Here is a 22,566-nt window from a genome sequence, read left to right on the forward strand (position 1 = left end):
GCAAAGGAGAGAGAAACTGAGAAGATAGGGGAAATAAGGAAGGAAGGAAGGAAGGAATGAGGGGTGGATGCCTCTGGCACCCAAAGCCAAAGGCTAGGGCCGGTGACAAAAGTTATTAGAACTGTGTTTCACAGAGAAAGTTTTAAAGAGAGAAAGGGGAGACTTTTTTGAAAAAATGTGTAGTTGAGAATGTTTTTAAGTAATCATCTTGTTTATGAAGAATGATGTGGGCTCCTCGGATAACTTCAAAATCTCTGTCGTTTTCTTAGCAGCTATTACTTTTTCACCTGCCAGAGCAAGCTATACTCTCCCCAAGAAGCCCTCCCAGCTCTACTTTGAAGTTTTTGGTTGCCTTCATGTGCAGTTGTAGCTGTATTTGTTATAACGTATACGCATGCTAAACAAATTGGCCATCAAAATTGTTCATGACAAAGTGAAATTTAAATAGGAAGTTTTGGGAAATAATATCTTGCAATTAACGAATCAGGCATATATGGTGTAATTGGGTGAATAATTGCAAGATATTATGTGAAATAATATCTTGCAATTATTCACCCAATTATTCCTAATTTAAATAGGAAGTTTTTGGAGTTACCTTTTGAATAAAATCAAGGTTTTTTAGTTAAAATGGTTCATGAGATTTGCCTAACTCCTCACTTTGGTTCCTAAGATTTAAAATCAATAAAAGTGATCCATGAGATTGTCCACCATCAATCATTTTGGTCTTTCAGTAAAATTTATGTTAGATAAGGATTAAAATGACAAAATTATCCTCAATATAATAAGCAATATGCCAAAATGATTTAACAAAAATTGAGGGTATTTTTGTCATTTTACTCTTATTTAATGTAGGTTTTTCATGGAATGACCAAAATGATTGATTGTGGACAAACTCAGGGACCAATTCTATCGATTTCAAATCTCAGGGACCAAAGTGAGAAGTCATGCAAATCTTAGAGACTATTTTGACTAAAAAGCCTAAAATCAATAAGGGATTGATGATGAGTGATGAGAGGGATTTGAATAAATACCATATTGATCATCTTTTACTCTTCCTTGATTGAGTCGTTATTGTCCATTGCATGCGCGTGGGAATTCCGGTGTGCCTCAAGGATAATTTTTTCCTTTTAATCCAAAAGTCCACATGGCATCTGCATAATTTTTTGAATTATTTTTGGCTCCGCAACGACGGCGACGGCAGCAGACGTGTAGAAAAAACCCTCACCACGGTTCAAAATCGATGCAATGTCGATGACCAGGTCAAAGAGGTTTATTGGACAAATGAGATCGTAGAGGCTAAACTTGATTTAGTGATTCTGGTGAGGAGAGGCAGAAATTGAAGAACGACAAGAGAGAACAGATCTGTAAAATTGGAGGAGAGAGAGTGAGAGAGAGAGCGGCAAATATTGGAGAGTGAGAAGGCAAGGAGAGAGGAGGATCAGGGAGGGAGCAGAGGTTGGTTGAGTTAAAAAACTTCAAAAACTCACGTATTGTGTTTTTAAGTTTAAGACTTGAAAAAGTATTTTTATGTTTAAAAAGTTGTAGCTGTTTTCGATGGGTAATGTTAGTGAAATCAAAATTTTAAAATCAAATGATATAGTTGTTGATGATTGAATTATTAATTAAGTGTCGATTAATGTACTTATATCTTATTAGTTACACATCATTTTATTTGTAAATTTAGTTTAAAAATTTAGTTTTCTTAGCATCATAATGCAATTGCCAAAATTGACACTATTGCCGGTGTTGCAACTTGCATGTATTTGTAATATCCCGTATAATACTGTCCAATATCAGGCCACGTTGCTCTCTAACAAAGATAATGGAATTATGATAATATGCGAGAAACCTAGCCTTTAATTTATGGGGACTCAAGATGCAATCATCAGAGCTAAGAGCATCTTCTTGATGTACATAAATTTAGAAAAAAAAAAAAATTGTACTATAATAACGTGACAAATTGTCTCATTAAAAAAAAAATGTTTGTCGCTCTAATGAAATAAACAATTAAGTAGTCAAAATTTTATTTTATTATATGCATGATGGATCGTCTTAAACTTATATTTTTAGAGTTGCATTCAAATTCTCTCTTTTTTTTTTTTTTTTGTCAAAATGATAAAGTTTGTTAGATTAGGTGTTAAATTAGTTATCTATGAAATTCGAAACTATGATGTCATACAAAAGCTTAACTCTTTTTCACCATTGTAATACATGGCCACTCGCCTTTAATTTATACAAATAATAATGTGCACCAGACACAGCCTTTAATTTATGTAAGGGTCCCAAATGTGGGCATGATAATGAATGCAAAATTATATAAATAGTGTCCGTTAAAGTCATTTCTCTCTTTCGGTGAGAGTCCTTCTCACTATTCTGTGAATGAACTAATTCCTCATAATTCTACTATTTTATTGAGATTAAATGATCGAAATTTCTCTAATGACTAAGTGAGCATTTTTGCTTACTATCATAAACATAAACTTTTGTGTATGCGCACCATACACCCAATCATCTGTCACGTGTCATTTTACTTAACTTTGGTTAATTTTTTTTCAAAATTGTATAAGTAACTTTTAATATAAAGTTAACTAGAATTAAGTAAAAAGACATGTGGCAGATAATTAGGTGAAATAACATATCTTTAGTCTTTCCTTGTCGCCGATGATCGTAGTTGTGGCTAGGGTCGATGGCAGCTATCATCACTTTACTGCTCTTCTTGCCCTTGATTTCAATAGCTTTGCCCCAAATTCAAATCACCAGTTTCTTCCATCTCCCACTGTTCATCTCCCCCCATGATCTTCATCAATGGGTTCCATCAAATCTAAGGTGATTATAAAATTAATATAAAATATTAATATAACTTAATTCAAATAAGAAAGGTGGAGAAAAAGAGAAAAAAGAATCCCCCTCCCACCCCCAAACACTGACGCATCTCTCCTTTACTGCTACTACGATTAAACTCTCTCTCTCTCTCTCTCTCCCCCCTCTAAAGTCACCATGGCACTCTGGTCAGGTACAACTCTTAATCAATCTTAATCCATCCATTTAATCTTCACATCTTCAATATCTCGTGCATTTTCAGGTGATCATCCACTGCCCATTTCATAATTAATGAAAAGGTTTCAAAATTTTCACTTTTTAAATTCTGGGTTTTATTTTTAAGCCACGAGTCATTTCCAATTATTGTGAAGTTTTACCTTGTTTCTGATCTTGTGGTGGTTTTAGAAGTTGGGTTTTTGTGCAATTATTGGCTTAACTGATCACCATTACTACTCTTAATCATTGGCTTAAGTTGTTTGATTCTTCACGTAATCACTGTCCTGTTTTGTTCTGTCAACAGATTGCGTACAAGTTTGGTTGATATCCAAAATCATATAGACCAATATCTTTTGGTTTAAAAAGGTAAGCGTTTTGTTACTCTTGAATTTTTGTAATTTTGATTTTTTTGCTAAGAAGTTAGGCTGATTGCTGGATCCTTTGTAAGGAGAGGGTCTTGATTTTGTATATTTTGGCTGTAAGGGGTCCGTTCTTGTTCTTAGTAATCTCGATTTTCGATGGCGGAATTGGTTGGGCCGAGGTTGTACGGCTGCTGCAATTGCCGAAACCATGTTGCCCTTCACGACGATGTCATTTCGAAAGCCTTTCAGGTGAACAACTTTACTTTGATGTTTGATCAAGTTGTTGTGGTTTTTCTGATTGCCGCTCATTATGCTTATTGGATAACTAACAAAAATCTGGTCTTTACAATGAAATGATTTGGTGTTTACTTTTCACTACATTTGGAGGAAATGAGGAATACAATTTTAGCCTTTTCCTAATTTGAAATGAAGATTCAGTTCATACTCAATTAACTAACGTTCATCCGTTCTTGTTTTGACATGAATTGGTGTCTACTTTTCACTACATTTGGATTTTGGGAGTAAATGAGGGATAAAGATTTTGCCTTTTTGCATGTTGGGAATGAAATGAAGATTCAATTTGTACTCGGTTATCTATGCCAGGAGCCGAGTGGTTGTCTTGTGTTTGGTTGAGAGTTCCTATTTTCTGCATTGTGTTCGTATGGTTATTGTGTGTGTAAACGATAGTCTTCAGGATTTGAGTATGATGAGTAGATTGCAAGAAACATGATTCCACTATCTATTTTTATTAAATCATAGGGTAGAAATGGTCGAGCGTTTCTGTTTTCACATGCAATGAACGTTACAGTCGGGCCAAAAGAAGACAGACAACTCATGACCGGTCTGCACACGGTCGCTGATGTTTCCTGCTGCGACTGCCATGAGGTGCTGGGTTGGAAGTATGAACGTGCCTATGAGCAAACACAGAAGTACAAGGAAGGGAAATTCGTTCTCGAGAAATCGAAGATAGTCAAGGAAGACTGGTAGCATCTGTGAAGGCTTTCAAGTTCAACCATCTGCATGTCAAATGTAAGTGTATGGATGCTCGTGCTTGTATTTATCTTGTCAAAGTCTTAACAATTGAAAAATTCAATTGTTGTTGTTCGTTGTGGATTCCTCTTGTGTCTGTTGTGTGAATATTGTATCTGGAACCGGCATATTACTAATTTGAATAAGATGTGAATAATTCATTCAGTAAGCTGTTTAGAAATATTCATTTGGTAACCCTCCAATGCCTCCAAAACCTCGACAGAACTGCGACCCTCGTGTGATTTGTTGGTGACAAACTTAAGATCACAACCAAAACACTTGTGCTCGTCAACAGCCTGAACCTCTAGATCTCCTTGGGTGCCAAGATCCCGAAAGTTGCTCTTATTGTTTCCCTGCTCCTTGTCGAAATGTTATACAACAGTCTCATCGGTCTTCGAGTTCTTTTAACACATACCTATTGCTGTCAAGATTTTCCCTCACAATAAGTCTGTTAATCGCTCCCATCTCCAAAGCCTTTAGCGTGTCATCTACGCCCATGGTTAACCTCTTCAAAGTGTCTTCCTAGCAAGTTGTGCTCCTGTATAAATATCACGTTGGACAGAAACTCGGCCGGCACTTAACAGCCTGATTGAAACCATCCTCTCCTCCATAAGAAACATCAACCACTTTCAGTACTTTCGCCTGGAGGCGGGGATCAAAGTTACCTGATTCTCTAAGCTTCGATTTCAAGTCAGCTGATCAAGCCAGTACTAATCCTTTAACATTGGGCTGGTTGGTTTCTCGGCAAGCTCTGCTGTCTTCTTGACATGGTTGTCGCGCACCTCCTGTCCCCGACGGGCAAATTGAAGATCTGGAATGTTAGAGAATATGTTTGTAGTGCTAGAGTCAGGTTGTTTTGGGCGATTTATGCAATCAGCAATGTGCAAGATTCTCGAATTTGTCATTTCCAAGAAATAAGGTAGTTCACAGCACCGTATATAAACCAACGTATATGATTGCAGCATCGTATATAAACCTTAAAGCAAATGGATGTACCAAAACCTGAAAGATAAATTAAGAATAAAATGAATGTCTTGGAAAAATGCAGATATGATACACCCTAGCAGGAACACAGTACAACAATTAACCCCTGTTTTCTGTTTTGCTATCTGAAACCTCTACAGTATTGGTCGAAAATGCACGTTTATCTGATCTACACCCTTGATATCGTTGGCATCTGAAGCAGCGTTCTTGGATGAATCTCTTTTATCGTTATATAGATTACAAACAAAATACAAGGACAGCCACCGGAGGAGCCGGAAGAGAGATTTCTTACGGCCGTGTCACCTGGGCGTAATGAATCTCTCCTCCTCGTCTCTTTTCTTGTATTCCATTCTCTCTTTCAAGGGAAGACTTCGCTCTTTCTTTTCTTGGTTCTTGTCTTCCATTCTCTCTTTCAAAGTGAGATTTCTCGCTTTCTTATCGTCTTTTATTTCGGTCTTGGTAAGAAATTTCTCTTTCTTGTCTTCTTTGATCTCTTCCTTCGCTGGCCCAACTGATATTACCTCTGTTTTCGCAGCGATCTTTCTCAACCTAGTAGCTATTAGCGCCGGATCCAACTGCCCCGTCACTGTTAGCCTCTGGTTCTTCGCGTCCCAACTGGTCGAATGAACCCCTGCTCATCCAAATCACCCGAAAAATGAAACGGTTTCATTACATAATACTTTGTATTCGTCTCATATTGAGTGCTGTAAACAAAACTAGGCAAGAAAGATTAGAATACCCTTTATGGCGTGGACAGCTTTCATGACTTTCTTCATTGCTTTGTCACTGGCACTCACCTTCAGTTCCAACTTCTGCTGCATATATGTCTGCGTCGACTTGACAGGGTTGTCGGGCTCAAACTAAATTGAAAGAAAGAGAGCATGTTAAAGTTGGATAAGCACCTGAGCCACGTTGGTAACAGTATGAACGCGTTTGCACAAACGAAAAAAACGAAGGCATGAGAATTCGTAGGTGTTCATTGCAGACTAAGAACTCACCATTGTCCCTGCATCTTTTGGAACATACGAGCTTTTATCTCTCAAGGTTGATGCGGAGGAATCATGAAATTGATCCATTGGCCTGATAGCTGTTGAAACATGAGAGCTTCCGTCTCCCAAGTAGGACGCGGAGGAATCAGGAAAATGAGTTATCGGGCCATCATCATCAAATGTGATGGACGGCGGAGAAACACATATCAGGTCGTCATCATCCAGTAATTCGATGTTGTGTGCGCGGGAATGATGAGAAAGAGTCATCTCATCTTCAGCATTCAGTGGTTTCAGATAATATGGAAAACCAAATGCCGGAAATTCATACCTTGATGTCACCATAATCTTGTAATTTGGTGTTTTGAATTCATCAAACTTGTTAAGAAGGGATTCTGATCCAGGGCAAACATCATCCAAGACCAACACTGATGGGTGCACTGCTGTTTCGATGAGAAATCGGTGCAACCAGTGAAGCGCAATTGATTCGTCTTCCAACACAGGTATCTGGAAACCCGTCTGTTGATATAGTGTTTGTACCATAAGGCTCAAGTTAGGATTTTCCGAAACATGAACAAAGAAGATGTTGTTCTTGAATATATTTTTGACTTCCTCATCTTCACAGAAGAATTTTGCTAATGTGGTTTTCCCGCTTCCCCCAGGACCCGTTAGCACAACCGCTGACACCTCTTCATTAAGAAGAAACCTCTTCAATCCTCTCAAAAGCACATCCATGTCAATTGTAACCGATGGAGGTACATATTCAGTTTCCTTGTATTCAGCGTACGGAGGTTCAGAATCAAACACGTCTTTCCCCTGAATTTGCTTGAGTCGTGGCTCTGTATGAATCCCTTGTTCCCTGCACAGTGAGGTCTGCAATGTTTCCTTTGAATACCTTGTTCCCTGCACACTCGGTACATTCAATCCAACTGCTGGTGGTGTGGCTTCCACCACTTCATATGAACCTTTAATTTCACTTTGGTCGTTTTGTGATTGTACCGCACCACTCCTTTCAGTTTGACTGATCACCCTATCTATATCACCACTTAAGTCCTTTAACTGAGTGGCTGTACCATGGTGTTCAATGTAGGGAAAATGCCTACGACAACTTTGTTTGGTGTCATCAAATTCTGATAGATCATGAAATCTACAACACAACATTTAGATTCAGGACAACTAACTAAATTACTAAGACTGAAATCCGAAAACCAAACCAGACAGAAATCATAGAAGCAAAAAAATTAGCAGCACGATAATTATAAAACTAGGTTGAGAGGCCAAACCTGCTGCATTTATGGCAAAATCTTCTCTTTAGACCAGACACAATCACAAGTGGAGCCTTCGAATGAAGTTCGCACACCCTATGCCTTCTATTATACGCCTTTGCATCACTCAGATCGACTGCACACCCATCAGCTTTACAAATCACCATCCTGTCTCCACTTGCACCTGTCACAGACTCAGCTCCTTTCTTCTTCCTGTCATGATGATCTTCCACTTGCTCATCAAGTTCCTCATCTTCCTCATCCTTAAGAAAATCCTTCCCCAATACCCTAAATGGCACATCAAGTTTGGATACTTCTTTGCACTGAATTCGCTTGAGCCCCGGCTCTACATCACTTACAGAGATCTCCTCCATACTTCTTGCTCCCACCTGCATGTTCATTGCATCCAGTCCAACTGTACGTGATGGATGTTCAGTTTCACTTTGTGCCACCCAACTCTCTTCAACTTTCTGCCACTCTACCTTTATATTCGCTTCTGGATCCAATGTCTCGGTCACGTCCCTTGTTCCCTCCACACTAAGTGCATTCAATCCAACTGCACTCTTAGCCATGGCTGCGGGCGCTTCACATGAACCTTTAGCTTCATTTTTCTCATTTTGTAATTTTACCACACCACTCCCTTCAATTTGATTGATCACCGCCTCTATATTGCTTACGGAAACCAAACTCTCCCTCACATCCCTTGCTAACTGCACTCTTAGCACAGTTAACAATCTTTGAAGCGACTCGTCCAAACCAAGGAGTTTGTTGGTATATTCATACGTTTTATAGCTACTCCACTGACGAACCTTTGAGCAATTGCTCACAAGCTCTGCACCCTTCTCCATTTGCATTCTAACATCTTCTAATTCATCTTTTGGGAGATTCAATACCTTGCTACATTCTGCCACCTCTTCTATCAACGGCTTTACGGAGTCTAGCGTTGATTTGAGATCTCCGAGGGGGCGTTTAAGCATGGTAGTCTTGTCCTCCACTTGCATAACAGTGTCAAACAACACCCCAAATGCCGCTCCTAGAGCAGCAGCCCCTACTCCTCCACCTGACGGCGCCACTTGTTGTCCACCATTCTCTCCATTTTGTTCATTCGGTGTTGTCTCTGCACCACTTCCCGAAGACTCTCCCCCGTCCCCCGACTCTTGCTGCCCTTTGAGCAAATCGGCCAGTCTCCTTTCCAATTCACCTTGTTTGTCGTTGATCTTCCTAGCCAAAAGCAAGACCTCCTTCACATCCCGCGCTTCCTGCAGCTTCAGTATCTCCAACAATATTCTAAGAGACCTATCCAATTCAACAAGTTGTTCCGCATAACTCGGTTTATTGCAGTTGCAGCAGCTGCACAGGATGTAGCAGCTCCACGTGCCACGGTTCGATAACATCCTAACGAGCTCTGTACCCTCCACCATTTGTCTTTGCAGGCTCTCTATATCTTCGTTCGAAATACCCAATTCCACGTTATGTTCTCCTATCTGTTGGATGATCCGCGGCCTTAGAGAGTCTAGTGTGAATTTAAGATCTCTGAGGAGGGGTTTGTACTGCATAGCTGTCTTGCCTATCGATATCTTAACGACATCATACAACGCTCCGAACAGCGCTCCTATGGCCGCCCCTCCAACTAAGGACAGTGCCATGATTACAACACCACCACTACGCACAAGAAAATCACATAACTTTGTATAATTGTTTGTCTTTCAATCTGAATTCTAACCTGATCGACTGGTTTCACTTTTCTGACCAGTTTTTTGTTCAAAATCCGAACAGCGTGGCCGCCGCGTGGGTGGCTGCTGAGGCCTCCTCCTTGTTTTCCCCGGAGAAGCTCCGATTACAGAAATGAAGAGCGGCGAAGAGTTTTCGGTCAACTGAACGAACTCAGGAATCCAATCTTGGGAATGTCCCTCCCTCACGCCACTCGACAGACATTTAACGCGTTAACTTCTATAACCAGTTTGACTTTTTGTGGTTGTCTCCATAAGTTGAATTTCGAGTCAAAACTCAAAAAACATGGTTTGAAGTAGTATGGCAATGCATGCATTAAAGTGGAGGTGACCCAAAAATTGGACCAATTCCAATAGTTGGTTAAAATTCCGCCTCAAAACTTTCGTCATTTGTTGGACTTAAAATAATTTTTGGGCTAAAACTTAACTTTAGCCCATGCTAAAATATTTGTTGCCACCCAATACTTCCACAAGGGCTCTTTCTCGATCGGGCTGTCATGATGATTGGAACGTAGGTTGATTTAAGCAAGGTTTAACAAAACACTTCTGGCACTATTTACTTTTAATAAAAAAAACCACATTTATACATTTTCTTGGTACTATTCACTATACCTTTAAAAATGGCTTTTCATTAAAAGATAAGTTTTTTTTTACTTTTCGTTAGTTTTTCTTTGATTTAATGGTCTGGATTCAAATTTATTTATATTTTAATTAAATTTTATAAATATATTGAATCCAATGATCTAACGGTGATAAAAAAATATCAAACGACTTAAAATTAAATTCAACGGCTAAAACAATTATATTAAATCAAAATTTATCCAAAAACACTATTAATACCTATCTATTTGTTCAAATATCCACACAAAATTCACTTTTTTGATATAATTCTTCCATTTTTTATTTCTAACCACTTCCAAAACTATTTATTCACATTTCCAAATTTTTCAAGATGTCAAGAGATCATACGTATACTATCGTGTTGGACTTTATCTCACTCACTCATAAGAACCTTTTTCTTGTCGAAGATGTTCCTAAAGATATCCTTATTCCATTTCTTGATAAGAAATTTGAATCTACTTAAGTAACTCTTAACCTTATCACAAGAGTTACTAGGCATGTCATCACTCCAAGCTTTACTCACAACATTCACAAAATTCGGATGAGTAAACCACATAGCCTCAAATTTGAACTTATTACTACCTACAACATTAGTGTAGCACAAGGTATTAGTATCCAATAAGATTGGGCTATGATCCGAGCCAAAAATGGGATAATTATGGAGAGAGGCATTGAGGTATAAGTTTAACCAATTGGAGTTAGTAATAGCCCTCTCCAATCTTTCATAGATAATGGTGTTATCTTTATGACCATTACGCCAGGTGAAAGGCACTCCTAAAGTAGGGATTGAAATTAAATTGCCTTCACTCAAGAACTTATTAAAGTCTATCATGTGATTTGGGACACTTCTATTACCTCCAACCTCTCAGTAAGATTAATGATATTGGCCAGGGGTTAATTTCGTTATTTGTAGGCCTTAGATTAATGATATTGTTCCACATCTGAGGTTGCAGATTTTTTTTAGGGTAAGCATAAACAAAAGTACAAAAGAATTTAATGTTTGTTTGCTTATCTAAAACATCACAGTGAATAAATCTAGAGTTATGGGCATGCACATTCATATTAATATTTCGATCGTTCCAACAAAGGCATAGACCCCATGCCCTTCCATCCCCACTGGCAAAAAACACATTAGTGAACCTCTTAGATAGACCTGGCATTCGTGTCGTGTTTCTCGTGTTCGTGTCGTTTTCATGTCATACCCGATAGCTTAACGGGTCGTGTCGTGTAATACCTGTTAAAGTAAACGGGTAATATGACCCGACCCGAAATCAACCCGTTAATATTTTCAGGTAATATGACCCGACCCGTTACCCGTTAAGAAAAATATATTTTAAATCAATAAAAATGAAAATGAAAAACATAATTTGACCCAAAAAAATGTAAAACATAATACTAAATCAGTATATGCATACTAAATTTCGGAGTTGACCCCTTAATGAAAGTTGTAAAGCTTTTTATTACGAGTGATTACATTTTTCACACTTCTACAATAATTATTATTAATTTTATTAATTTTTCACTAAAATAAATAACATTGTTCATGAGATTTGGAGGGTTTTAAAAATCTAAACGACCATGTAACCTTGCCAATGGAACTCAAAGCTTACATGTTATTCCTTTTACAAAATCCTCAATTTTCATAGATCATCATGACATAAGATTTTGTGGTATATATCCACTTCTGTAAATATTTTAAATTGACGATCAAATTAGTTCATTGTATTCATATAAGATCAAGGAGTGTAGCTGTAAAAAATCATCAAAATCAGAGTTAAAATGACCGTTAAATCGTGATTTTTCGTTTATAACCGTCAAAACATTTTGTCTCGTTACTTGATCTCTGAATGTTTGTTTTTTGCAATTTCTGGCGTATGCGATCTCGAAGCATATATAAACACGTTTGATGGTTGGATCATTGAAATTAGTTTCATATGATGCGTATCTCATCAAAACGATACATTAACCAACACTTAGAGTTTATTTATATTTTCATTAAGTATAACATAAGATTTTGTGGTATCCACTAATGTAAATATTTTAAATTGAAGATCGAATTCATTCATTGTATTCATATAGGGTCAAGGAGTGTAGCTATAAAAAATCATCAAAATCGGAGTTAAAATAACCGTTAAATCGTGATTTTTCATTTATAACCGTCGAAAATTTTTGTCTCATTACTTGATCTCTGAATGTTTGTTTTTTGAAATTTTTGGCGTATACGATCTCGAAGCATATATAAATAAGTTTGACGGTTGGATTGTTGAAATTAGTTTTGTAGGATGCGTATCCCATCAAAATGATAAATTCACTAACATTTAAGAGTTTATTTATACTTTCATCAAGTATAACATAAGATTTTGTGGTATCCATTAGTGTAAATATTTCAAATTGAAGATCGAATTCATTCATTGTATTCATATAGGGTCAAGAAGTGTAGCTGTAAAAAATCATCAAAATCGAAGTTAAAATAACCGTTAAATCGTGATTTTTCGTTTATAACCGTTGAAAAGTTTTGTCTCTTTACTTGATCTCTGAATATTTGTTTTTTGAAATTTTTGGCGTATACGATCTCGAAGCATATATAAACAAGTTTGACGGTTGGATCGTTGAAATTAGTTTCGTAGGATGCGTATCCCATCAAAACAATAGATTCACTAACACTTAAGAGTTTATTTATACTTTCATCAAGTATAACATAAGATTTTGTGGTATCCACTAGTGTAAATATTTTAAATTGAAGATCGAATTCATTCATTATATTCATATAAGGTCAAGGAGTGTAGCTATAAAAAATCATCAAAATCGGAGTTAAAATAACCGTTAAATCGTGATTTTTCATTTATAACCGTCGAAAAGTTTTGTCTCATTACTTGATCTCTGAATGTTTGTTTTTTTCAATTTTTGGTGTATGCGATCTTGAAGCATATATAAACAAGTTTGACGGTTGGATCGTTGACATTAGTTTTGTAGGAAGCGTATCCCATCAAAACGATAGATTCACTAACACTTGAGAGTTTATTTATATTTTCATCAAGTATAACATAAGATTTTGTGGTATCCACTAGTGTAAATATTTTAAATTGAAGATCGAATTCATTCATTGTATTCATATAGAGTCAAGGAGTGTAGCTGTAAAAAATCATCAAAATTAGAGTTAAAATAACCGTTAAATCATGATTTTTCGTTTATAACCGTTGAAAAGTTTTGTCTCGTTACTTGATATCTAAATGTTTGTTTTTTCAATTTTTGGCGTATGCGATCTCGAAGCATATATAAACAAGTTTGACGGTTAGATCGTTGAAATTAGTTTCGTAGGATGCGTATCCCATCAAAACGATAGATTCACTAACACTTAAGAGTTTATTTATACTTTCATTAAGTATAACATAAGATTTTGTGGTGTCCACTAGTATAAATATTTTAAATTGAAGATCGAATTCATTCATTGTATTCATATAGGGTCAAGGAGTGTAGCTGTAAAAAATCATCAAAATCGGAGTTAAAATAACCGTTAAATCGTGATTTTTCGTTTATAACCGTCAAAATTTTTTGTCTCGTTACTTGATCTCTGAATGTTTGTTTTTTGCAATTCTTGGTGTATGCGATATCGAAGCATATATAAACAAGTTTGACGGTTGGATCGTTGAAATTAGTTTTGTAAGATGCGTATCCCATCAAAATGATAAATTCACTAACACTTGAGAGTTTATTTATATTTTTATCAAGTATAACATAAGATTTTGTGGTATCCACCAATGTAAATATTTTAAATTGAAGATCGAATTCATTCATTATATTCATATAGGGTCAAAGAGTATAGCTGTAAAAAATCATCAAAATCAGAGTTAAAACAACCGTTAAATCGTGATTTTTCGTTTATAACCGTTGAAAAGTTTTGTCTCGTTTCTTGATCTCTGTATATTTTTTTTTTTGCAAATTTTGGCGTATGAGATCTCGAAGCATATATAAACAAGTTTGACGGTTGGATCATTGAAATTTGTTTCATAGGATGCGTATCCCATCAAAACGATACATTAACTAACACTTAGAGTTTCTTTGGCTTAAATATTGGGCGGGAAATGGATGGATATAGGCTGCAAAATTTCCCAAACATTAGGTGGGAAATGGATGAAACTCTTGAAATATTAGGTGGGAAATTAATTATTATAATTTTTTTATGTGTTTGGTATTTTTATATTACTTGATATTTTTATTTTAATGTGTTTTATGATTTTTAATCTCAATCTTTGCCTATAATATACTATAAAAATAAATAAATAAATAAAACTTAAAATTTAAAGTTTATATAGAATAATAATTAATAAACAATATATACATATTCATTATATCTATTGCATTTTATAGTAAGTTTTTTTTAGTAGTTTAAAAAATTAAAATCATCAAAATAGCATTTTTCTTATCGTGTCGAAACAGGTTACCCGCGTGTCACTCTCGTGTAAACCTGTTAAGGACCCGTTATTAACGGGTTATTATCGTGTGACCCGATAATGACCCGATTAGTTATCGTGTTGACCCGAAACCCGTTATTTTCGTGTCGTTTACGTGTCGTGTTAACGGGTCGTGTAAGAAATTGCCAGGTCTACTCTTAGACAATAAAGCATTAAGCCTTCTATCAAGGCTGGATCTAGGTTCGACAATACAAAAAAAAAAAAAAAAAAAAAAAAAAAAAGTTCTAAAAAACATAGACAGCAAAGAAAATTAAGATGCGAGGCAAAATCAAGCCTGCCCCAGCCCCTACAGTTCCATAACAGTGACTTCATTAATCAACATCCTCCAAATTGTAGCTAGGACCCGTTCCACCTTTAACCTCACTTCTAACCCCCTTCTTATTACCTCCAGCTTGAACTTCCTCAATTTCCATAAAAACCTCATCAGTATCCAGATCAGTGACTTCTTTAACTCCCTTACCTTTACTTCCACTACCGGTAGCCTTCTTTGTAATACCCTGAAAATTTAAATATATGAATATGTGGAGAAAAATAAAAAATAAATCGATTTATGAGTATGAAAAATTCAATTGAGAACTTTTAAAATTTTGTTTCCTGAAATTATTGTATATTACATCATAAAATTTATTGTTAAGTTGAAAAGACAAAAATACCCCTAGTAGGCTAAATTGAATTATTCGAGGACATATTTTATCCTCATAGATTTTATCATATTTCTTGACATATTTGGATAAAGGACAATTCCACGAGTGCGTAGACGCAAACCGTTCGTAAAACGGAGTTATAACGAAAGAGGAAGCAGGGAATCCTCGACCTGCACCCCTTGCGACCCAACTCGACGACAATGCAGTTTTCTGATGCCAAACACGGTGTTTCACGGAAAATCGCCGCCATCCATCACTTGGAAACAACTCCCTAGCCTCCCCTATACCAATTCCACACCAAAATTCAAAGATATTTGGCCTTGAATTCGGGAAAACCGCACCAGTGGGTGCGGGGGTTCTTGTCGCTGATCCTCCAAATTCTAAAGTGATTTCCTTCAACCACCACCACCAATAGACTCCCATCAACCTCAGGAACAAAGACCATGCATTAGTTAGGGCGTCAGAGCTGTATTGGAGTCGAATCAAGAACACCCAAAAATCAAGGGTTTCTGGCGGTTCGTGGGCAATTTGAGGTGTTTCCCGGCCAAATTGGACTTGGCCTCAGTATAAAACTTGCTCTACTCATTGGGATCTACATTTCTGTGGAATTTGGTAATTTTTGGAAATAGTTGAATTTTTCGGCGAGTCGAGGCGGCCGACGCTGCCTTTTTTCATGAAAATTTTGATATTTTAGGTCCGTAATTGGTGCCCATTTGATGTGATTCAATTGTGAAAGCTAATGTTGAATGTGGCCGATACTAGAATATTTTCAGAAATGGATAAAAGAATGAAATGTGAACTACGAAAGGTTTGATCCTGTTCAATGGTACGTAGGCAGTCTAACAGGGTTAGATGCAGCCTTAAATAATTGAGAATTAATCTTTAGAGTGTAATTTGATCTAAGAGAAGAAAATGGTGATAAATTGAGAATATAATCGTATGCTTTGGTAAGAGAATTATGGTTACAGATAACGTGTGGAATTAAGGAATTTAATTAAAGAATCGCGATTAATGGTAGTTAAATAAACAAGAGTTTAGTTTGGGCCTATCACCGGTATTAATTTCCGAAATAAATATTTTGGGGCGGGGCGTTACATTCTCAGTCATCACAATCCTTTCTTCGGCATTGCCAGTTTCGGACCCACTATCAGCTTGAGGACACCACTTAGAAACAAGATCAGCCTGTGATGCCCAAATTCTAATACCTAGTACAACATTCTCATAGCTTCTGGCATCCATATGACTAGAACTCATGCCTCTACTAGCACTTTTGCTTCTTCTAACTAGGACCGAATTCCACCCTTTATCATCCTCGGTTTGCTCTTGGAAATTTTCACCCTTCACTGCTGTTTCACGCTCAGCAGAACCTAACTTATCAACTAGAGTACGTTGGGGAAATAACATCATAACACCATCATGAAGCTCACTCTTGGTTTCACCATTCACTGGGAAATCAGCAGGGCACACCAGAGGTTCATCCTCAAAGATTCTATCCACAATGAGACAACCATCATTATCATAGTCAGCAGGGTAAGAGTGCTTATCAGTCATATTTCTTCCGCAATAGAAACATACTTTAAAAAGTTTCTCATAGCTCAGTAGCAATAGGCATTCTTCATCATTTACAACTAGGATTCTCTTCAGGAGCAACCTCAGATCTACTTCGAGAAGAACTTTAACAAACAAGCCATTGAGCCCCGATAGGGTAGTCTCATCTGCTCGGACAAAGCTACCCACAGGTTGCGTAATAACCTCCAAAATCTCAGCATCATGGTATTGGACCGGAACTTTGGGAATCCTAATCTAAACCCTCAAATTAGAGATAAGGTATGTATCTCTAAAATGAACATTTCACCTCTCCATATGGAAGATCTGACCCTGAACATACCACGGCCTATTGCCTAAGGCAAACTCTAACTCTTCCTCATCAGTAAACTCAATAGTATACCACATATGCCCAAAGTGGTCCAAATAAAATGGATTCTTAACTCTAGTACCCCAAGTTAACCCCAACTTCCACTTGATGGTCCTAGCATCCAATTACTTACCCACTAACTTACCCCATAAGCACTCAACTTTCCATGTACTTAACATTCAGGTTTAAATAAAGGCTGGTAAACACTCTAGTAATACCACTATCCATGGTGAAGGTACCACGAACACCCTTAACCACAATTGGGGGTTGACCAAGAAGGGGATTGGCAAACTTGTTGGCCCAAGCAGGGATTCTAGGGCTGGTGGGAATTTTAGCATGCTTAGAAGAGGAAGCTCCAAGTTGGGAAATGACAGTCATGGTTAAGGTACTAAAGCTCTGAGGGGAAATCAAGGATGATAAGTAAAGACTAAAACTAATCAACCAACGCCTATAAATACTAATGGCAAAGCTATTAAGATGATTCTAGGAATACAAAGTGGGCAAACCCATAAGTCAAAGGGACACACATAAGCATTTAGAGATAATTAACACCCTACAAAACCTAAACCTAATCCAGACAACAAAGAAAGCATGCATGCTCTCGAAAAACATTAAATTGGGAAACCAAGACACTCTAAACCAACAACTAATATTTAAGCAATCATGATTAAGCCTAGAGATTAAAATCATATTCATATCAAAAAGACTATTTAGCTTCCAACATGTGTTATAATTATCTCCACCCAAAATGAACCAATGATAATCGAAACATACCTTGCATGCTCCGGTTAGCAGGTCATCAATTCTACGGCAGCAAACGACAGCTAGCGTCACCTCCCAAGTCACCCACCATGGGTAATTCCCTCGTCTCTTGATCTTCTCATTATGAATTAGCACACCACACTCTCCTCTTTTAACATAATGATGAGGATTATCCTCCCGAGACAAGGACTTATCAAAACATGCGAAATCTCGAGCCTTATCAAAATGACTAAATTCTAATTTCTTTTGGTCCCTAATTGAAATTTCCCTCCCCTATGTTATCCAACTAGTTAACCAATTAACTACAAGCCAAATGAAATTTGCAGAGAGATTCTGATTAACCAAGTGGATTGATTGCAACTGGGTGAACCCTAACCCTAGAAATTTCCCCCTTTTCCCCTTCTCGACTCTCATTCTATCCTATATTCTTTCTACAATACTTACATATATTTAATGCACCATCATCTAATTGTTAGAATAATTCATGTAAATTGCAACACATGTTATTCTTGGACCTTGGTTCCAAGGAAGAAGAGAAAATGACTTTCTCTCTCCATTTTCCACGTGATCAACTCTTCTTTTTTTTTTTTTTTCTTTTTTTTTTAATTATTGTCCAATCAGATTGTGTCACTTAGCATTTAATTAATAAAGGAATGATATATTATTCAACCAATACTTTTTATACCACATGTTTGTCACAGTTATTTCTTTTAAATTTCACATAAATTGATATGATCTCTGAAAAAAATTTAGTAAAGTACGACGGACTTCTAATCACTTAAACTTTCATCTAATACCATTAAATTCACTAAAATACTAAAGCGAAATTTTTTTATATTTTTGTATGTTATATGTTATATAATAAACTTAATTAAAATAATAAACCCAAATTTTCAATACAAATATAAGTTTAAGTCTAAATAGACACTCATTTTTAATGATATATATAATTAATTTACTTTATCTAAGACCTTCCAACATGTACGCACCCAATCTTTGCATTGGCTCCCCAGAGACCGACACCATATTCCCCAAAGCTTCAACTAAAATTGTTGCCGAGGGGAGACCATCTAAGGCTACTGCACGCATGAGAACATCTTTTAGGTTTAACCAGGGTATCATTTCAGCTATTCCAGACTTCACTCCGTTATCTCTGTTGATAAAGTCGCCTTTCTTGAGAATTTGTTGAAACACGATGAGTGCCGTCCTCGGCGCTTCAGTGTCTCCGTACTGTTGAATCAGACATCTCCTTCACATCCATTGGTCCCTGTCCATCCAATCCAACTGCAAACAACGGAGGTTCAATCCGTTCACAATAACCTTTAATTGCAATCTGATCTTGTACCACAACATTCCCTTCATTTAGCAACTCTTGCTCTGATTCAACCGGTGTCTTTTTTATGGCATCCTCTGTTGCATGCACGTCTAATACATCTAATCCGCCTAGTAAAGATTGAGATTGGTGTTCGGAAGCACCTTCTTTTGGAGCACTATAAATGTCACTATAGCGTGCTGCAGGAACATCGTGGTTGTGTATCCCTTCATATGTGGTGATCACGGACCTTGAGTCATGCGGTGATCGCTCCACATGTTTCCTCACCGGACAACGTGTATGCGTGCATTTGTAGTAGGCCCTACAGATTGGAAAACAGTTGAAAAGGATAAGCAGCCGAGTTGGGAAGTGTTTGCTTGTAATGAAAGGAATCTACCAAGGAAAGCTAAACAGATTTACAAGGTTGCAATACTATATAAGCAACTAAAAGTGTTAAAGACCTAGAATGTGTACCTTGGAAGAAAATTTCCCTTCATTACTTTCTGCTCATATTTCCTCCACTTATATCCATCATCCAGAAGATCAATTTCACTTACTGTCTGCACCACAAATCTTGGTTCTTTTACAATGCTACTCCCAGAAGCAGAAAAGGTATGAGTTGTCTGATCATTTGCATTTCCTACATCCCTGCAAAAGAAGGAAAAAAAACCCATTACCGCATATGCAATTTTGGCTGTCATATGACATATACAGTACTAACCGGAATCGTCCGAGATTACCATTCTTTGGCGACGGGCTCATTTTCATCTTCAACTCCTGAATTACTGATTGGAGAATTTTGTTCCAAATCATCCGGCATCTTGGCTGATTCAACTTTTGGGTTGGATATTTTTGGGGCCAATTGATCAGAGATTCCGTATGAAGAACCCTGAATTGGTCGAGAGGTTGATTGTCTTGTAGACTGGGGCTTAGGATGGTTGTGACTTCCCTTGTATACGATTTCAGTAGTCTCTCCATTCAATGATCTCTCAACCTTCTTCTTTGCTGGGCAATTGTGATATGTACACTTGTAATAACTACGGGGATACTTACCACCTTTCCCTTGTTTTTGCCCATACTTTCTCCAGTTAAACCCATCATCTGACTTTAGTTGGCTAACATGCTGAGACGATTGAGTTCTATGTATGTAGTCAGGCTCTGGAGCATCGTCATGTTGCCTACTCCGTAAATATGCAATGCCCGTGAGAATGTCTGGGCAGAAACCCGGTTGTGATTCTGGCTCAAATTCAATTTCAGACTCAAGTCCTGCCTTCTCTGTTGGCAAATTATAGTACTTGTTGAAATTCAGTGACTGCTGCGGGCTTTTCAGTGCCTCTGCCTGTTCATGAAAAATGATATGGTCTCAGAATAAGGTTCAAAACTAGGCTTTTGACTGCACAGTTAAAAGGATAAGAGAATGCATGAATTTAGTCATACCAAAGAGTTTTGCTGCTGCTGCCAGTCTATTACTTGCTGGTTGTCTTCGAAGCTACTCATTGAATCTAAGAGCCCAAATTGGAAGCTTGAATCAATAAGCGATGAAGGTTCATATACAGAAACTGGAGCTTGGAGTGCAACCGCTCCTATCCCTTGAATTTGCTTATCATGCCTTGTTCCCTGCATGTTCGCTACTTCCAATCCATCTCGAAGCGACTGGGGTTCAGTTACTGCAATATCAATTTGATTTTTCACCACACCACTCTCCTCGATTTGCTTGATCCCTGCCTCCATATTCGTTGTGGAATCTGATGTCTCCTCCACATTCATTGTTCCCTGCAGATTCAGTACATCCAATCCAACTTTCGGTGATGGTGGTTCTACAACTTCATACAAACCTTTGATTCCGTTTTGATCTTTTAACACACCACTCCCTTCAATTAGCTTGACGCCTTCTACTATTTTCCTTGCTGCAACCGATGCCTCCTTGATCACATCGCCTCTCTCCTGCACATTCAGTACATCCAATCCAACTGTAGTGGATGTAGGTTCAGGCAGGGGACACAAACCTTTGCCTGCAACCTCATCATTTTGTACCACATCATGCCCTGCAATGTGCTTGATCACCTTCTCCATGTTACTTACGGAAACCAAACTCTCTCTCACATCCCTTGCTAACTGCACTCTCAGTATATGTAACAATCTTTGAAGAGATTCGTCCAACCCAAGAAGTTTGTTTGAATATTCATACTTTTTGTAGCTAGCCCACCGATGAACCTTAGAGCACTTGACAACTAGCTCTACACCCTTCTCCATTTCTATTCTAAAATTCTCTAGTTCCTCCTTTGGGAGATGCAGTACCCTGTTACATTTGGCTACCTCTTCTATCAACGGTTTTAAGGAGTCTAGCGTGGATTTGAGATATCCAAGGACGCGCTTAAACATCCTAGTGTTGTCCTTCACTTGTATAACAGCACCAAAGAGCACAGAAAACGCTGCTCCTAAAGCAGTCCCTTGCACACTATTCCCTTCAACTCGGTCCTGCACCATCGTCTGTGTGTTACTTGCTGAAATCTCTCCCACAGTCGTTTCATGTTGCGCTGTCAACCCTGCCTCCTGCTGCACTTTGAGCAAATCCGACATCTTTTTATCCAACTCATCTTGTTTGTCGTGGATTTTCCTTGCCAGAAGCAAGGCCTCCTTCACATCCCTTGCTTCCTGCAGCTTCAGTATCTCTAACAGTATTCTTAATGACCTATCCAATTCAACAAGTTGATCCGTGTAACTTGGCTTTGTGCAGTTGCAGCAACTGCACCAGATATTGCAGTTCCACATACCAACGTTCGATAGCTTCCTAACCAGCTCTATACCCTCCTCCATTTGTCTCTGAAGGCTCTCTATTTCGTCGTTTGGAAGACCCAATTGCACGTTATGATCTCCGATCTGTTGGATGATCCGCGGTCTTAGAGAATCTAGTGTGAATTTGAGGTCTCCAAGTAAGGGTCTATGCTGCATAGCAGTCTTTCCCACGGCCACCTTAACCACATCATAGAGAGCTCCAAACAGTGCTCCAACAGCAGCCCCTCCAACTAAAGCCAGTGCCATGATCTACTAGTTTAAATAACAAAACTTGTATTCACTTCAATTCAAAGTTTACGTACCTCTGTACCATTAAGCGAGATTCGGACTAGTTTCACTCAAATCCGGTGGGGGGTTGGTAGCTGTTGATGGAGCCATGATGAATGTTCCTCCCGTTCGAGAGAGACCCCGAGCCTCCCTGGATCACGTCCTCGTTTGTGAAGGCTCAGGTGAAGCAGAAATGAACCAGAGGGTGAGAGGAGGAAAGTAAAAACTAGCTGAAAGTCGGTCAACTGGGGTCTCTGCTTCTTATACTCGTCCAAGTGTCCACATATATATGCACACATTATCTCTCTCATATGTGGATTATTGTCGAAAATATGAAGTATTAGCACAGGCCGTCACTTTTTTTTTTTTTTTTAGTAAGCAATGG

At 37.8% G+C, this 22,566-nt stretch overlaps 3 protein-coding genes and 1 pseudogene across 4 annotated transcripts; 1 reads left to right on the forward strand and 3 right to left on the reverse strand.

The window, feature by feature from the left end:
• The first annotated feature begins 3,340 nt into the window (after positions 1 to 3,340).
• Positions 3,341 to 4,592, forward strand: LOC137710858 (protein yippee-like At4g27745). Of its 2 annotated transcripts, none has more exons than XM_088695682.1 (3): positions 3,341 to 3,402; positions 3,520 to 3,647; positions 4,158 to 4,592. In XM_088695682.1, exons 2-3 carry the CDS (start codon positions 3,555 to 3,557, stop codon positions 4,383 to 4,385), a joined length of 321 nt encoding a protein of 106 aa, XP_088551808.1. In that variant the 5' UTR covers positions 3,341 to 3,402; positions 3,520 to 3,554; the 3' UTR covers positions 4,386 to 4,592. The 2 variants fall into 2 exon arrangements, with proteins under 2 accessions (XP_088551808.1, XP_088551809.1); XM_088695683.1 differs by having other exon boundaries at positions 3,540 to 3,647.
• Positions 4,160 to 5,392, reverse strand: LOC148696212 (eukaryotic peptide chain release factor subunit 1-3 pseudogene; annotated as a pseudogene).
• A 28-nt stretch (positions 5,393 to 5,420) lies between these two features.
• Positions 5,421 to 9,680, reverse strand: LOC137710857 (uncharacterized). The gene is made up of 4 exons (XM_068450001.2): positions 7,681 to 9,680; positions 6,410 to 7,544; positions 6,151 to 6,271; positions 5,421 to 6,042 (listed from the first exon to the last, which is right to left on the reverse strand). Exons 1-4 carry the CDS (start codon positions 9,306 to 9,308, stop codon positions 5,711 to 5,713), a joined length of 3,216 nt encoding a protein of 1,071 aa, XP_068306102.2. The 5' UTR covers positions 9,309 to 9,680; the 3' UTR covers positions 5,421 to 5,710.
• Positions 9,681 to 18,677: 8,997 nt separating this feature from the next.
• LOC137710103 (uncharacterized) lies at positions 18,678 to 22,545 on the reverse strand. Its single transcript, XM_088695684.1, has 4 exons — positions 20,556 to 22,545; positions 19,859 to 20,457; positions 19,593 to 19,766; positions 18,678 to 19,440 (listed from the first exon to the last, which is right to left on the reverse strand). Exons 1-4 carry the CDS (start codon positions 22,158 to 22,160, stop codon positions 19,023 to 19,025), a joined length of 2,796 nt encoding a protein of 931 aa, XP_088551810.1. The 5' UTR covers positions 22,161 to 22,545; the 3' UTR covers positions 18,678 to 19,022.
• Positions 22,546 to 22,566: the final 21 nt, after the last annotated feature.

The sequence above is a fragment of the Pyrus communis genome, chromosome 6 (genome assembly GCF_041283825.1).
Source record: "Pyrus communis isolate YQ-2024b chromosome 6, ASM4128382v1, whole genome shotgun sequence".
NCBI classification, from domain to species: Eukaryota; Viridiplantae; Streptophyta; class Magnoliopsida; order Rosales; family Rosaceae; genus Pyrus; species Pyrus communis.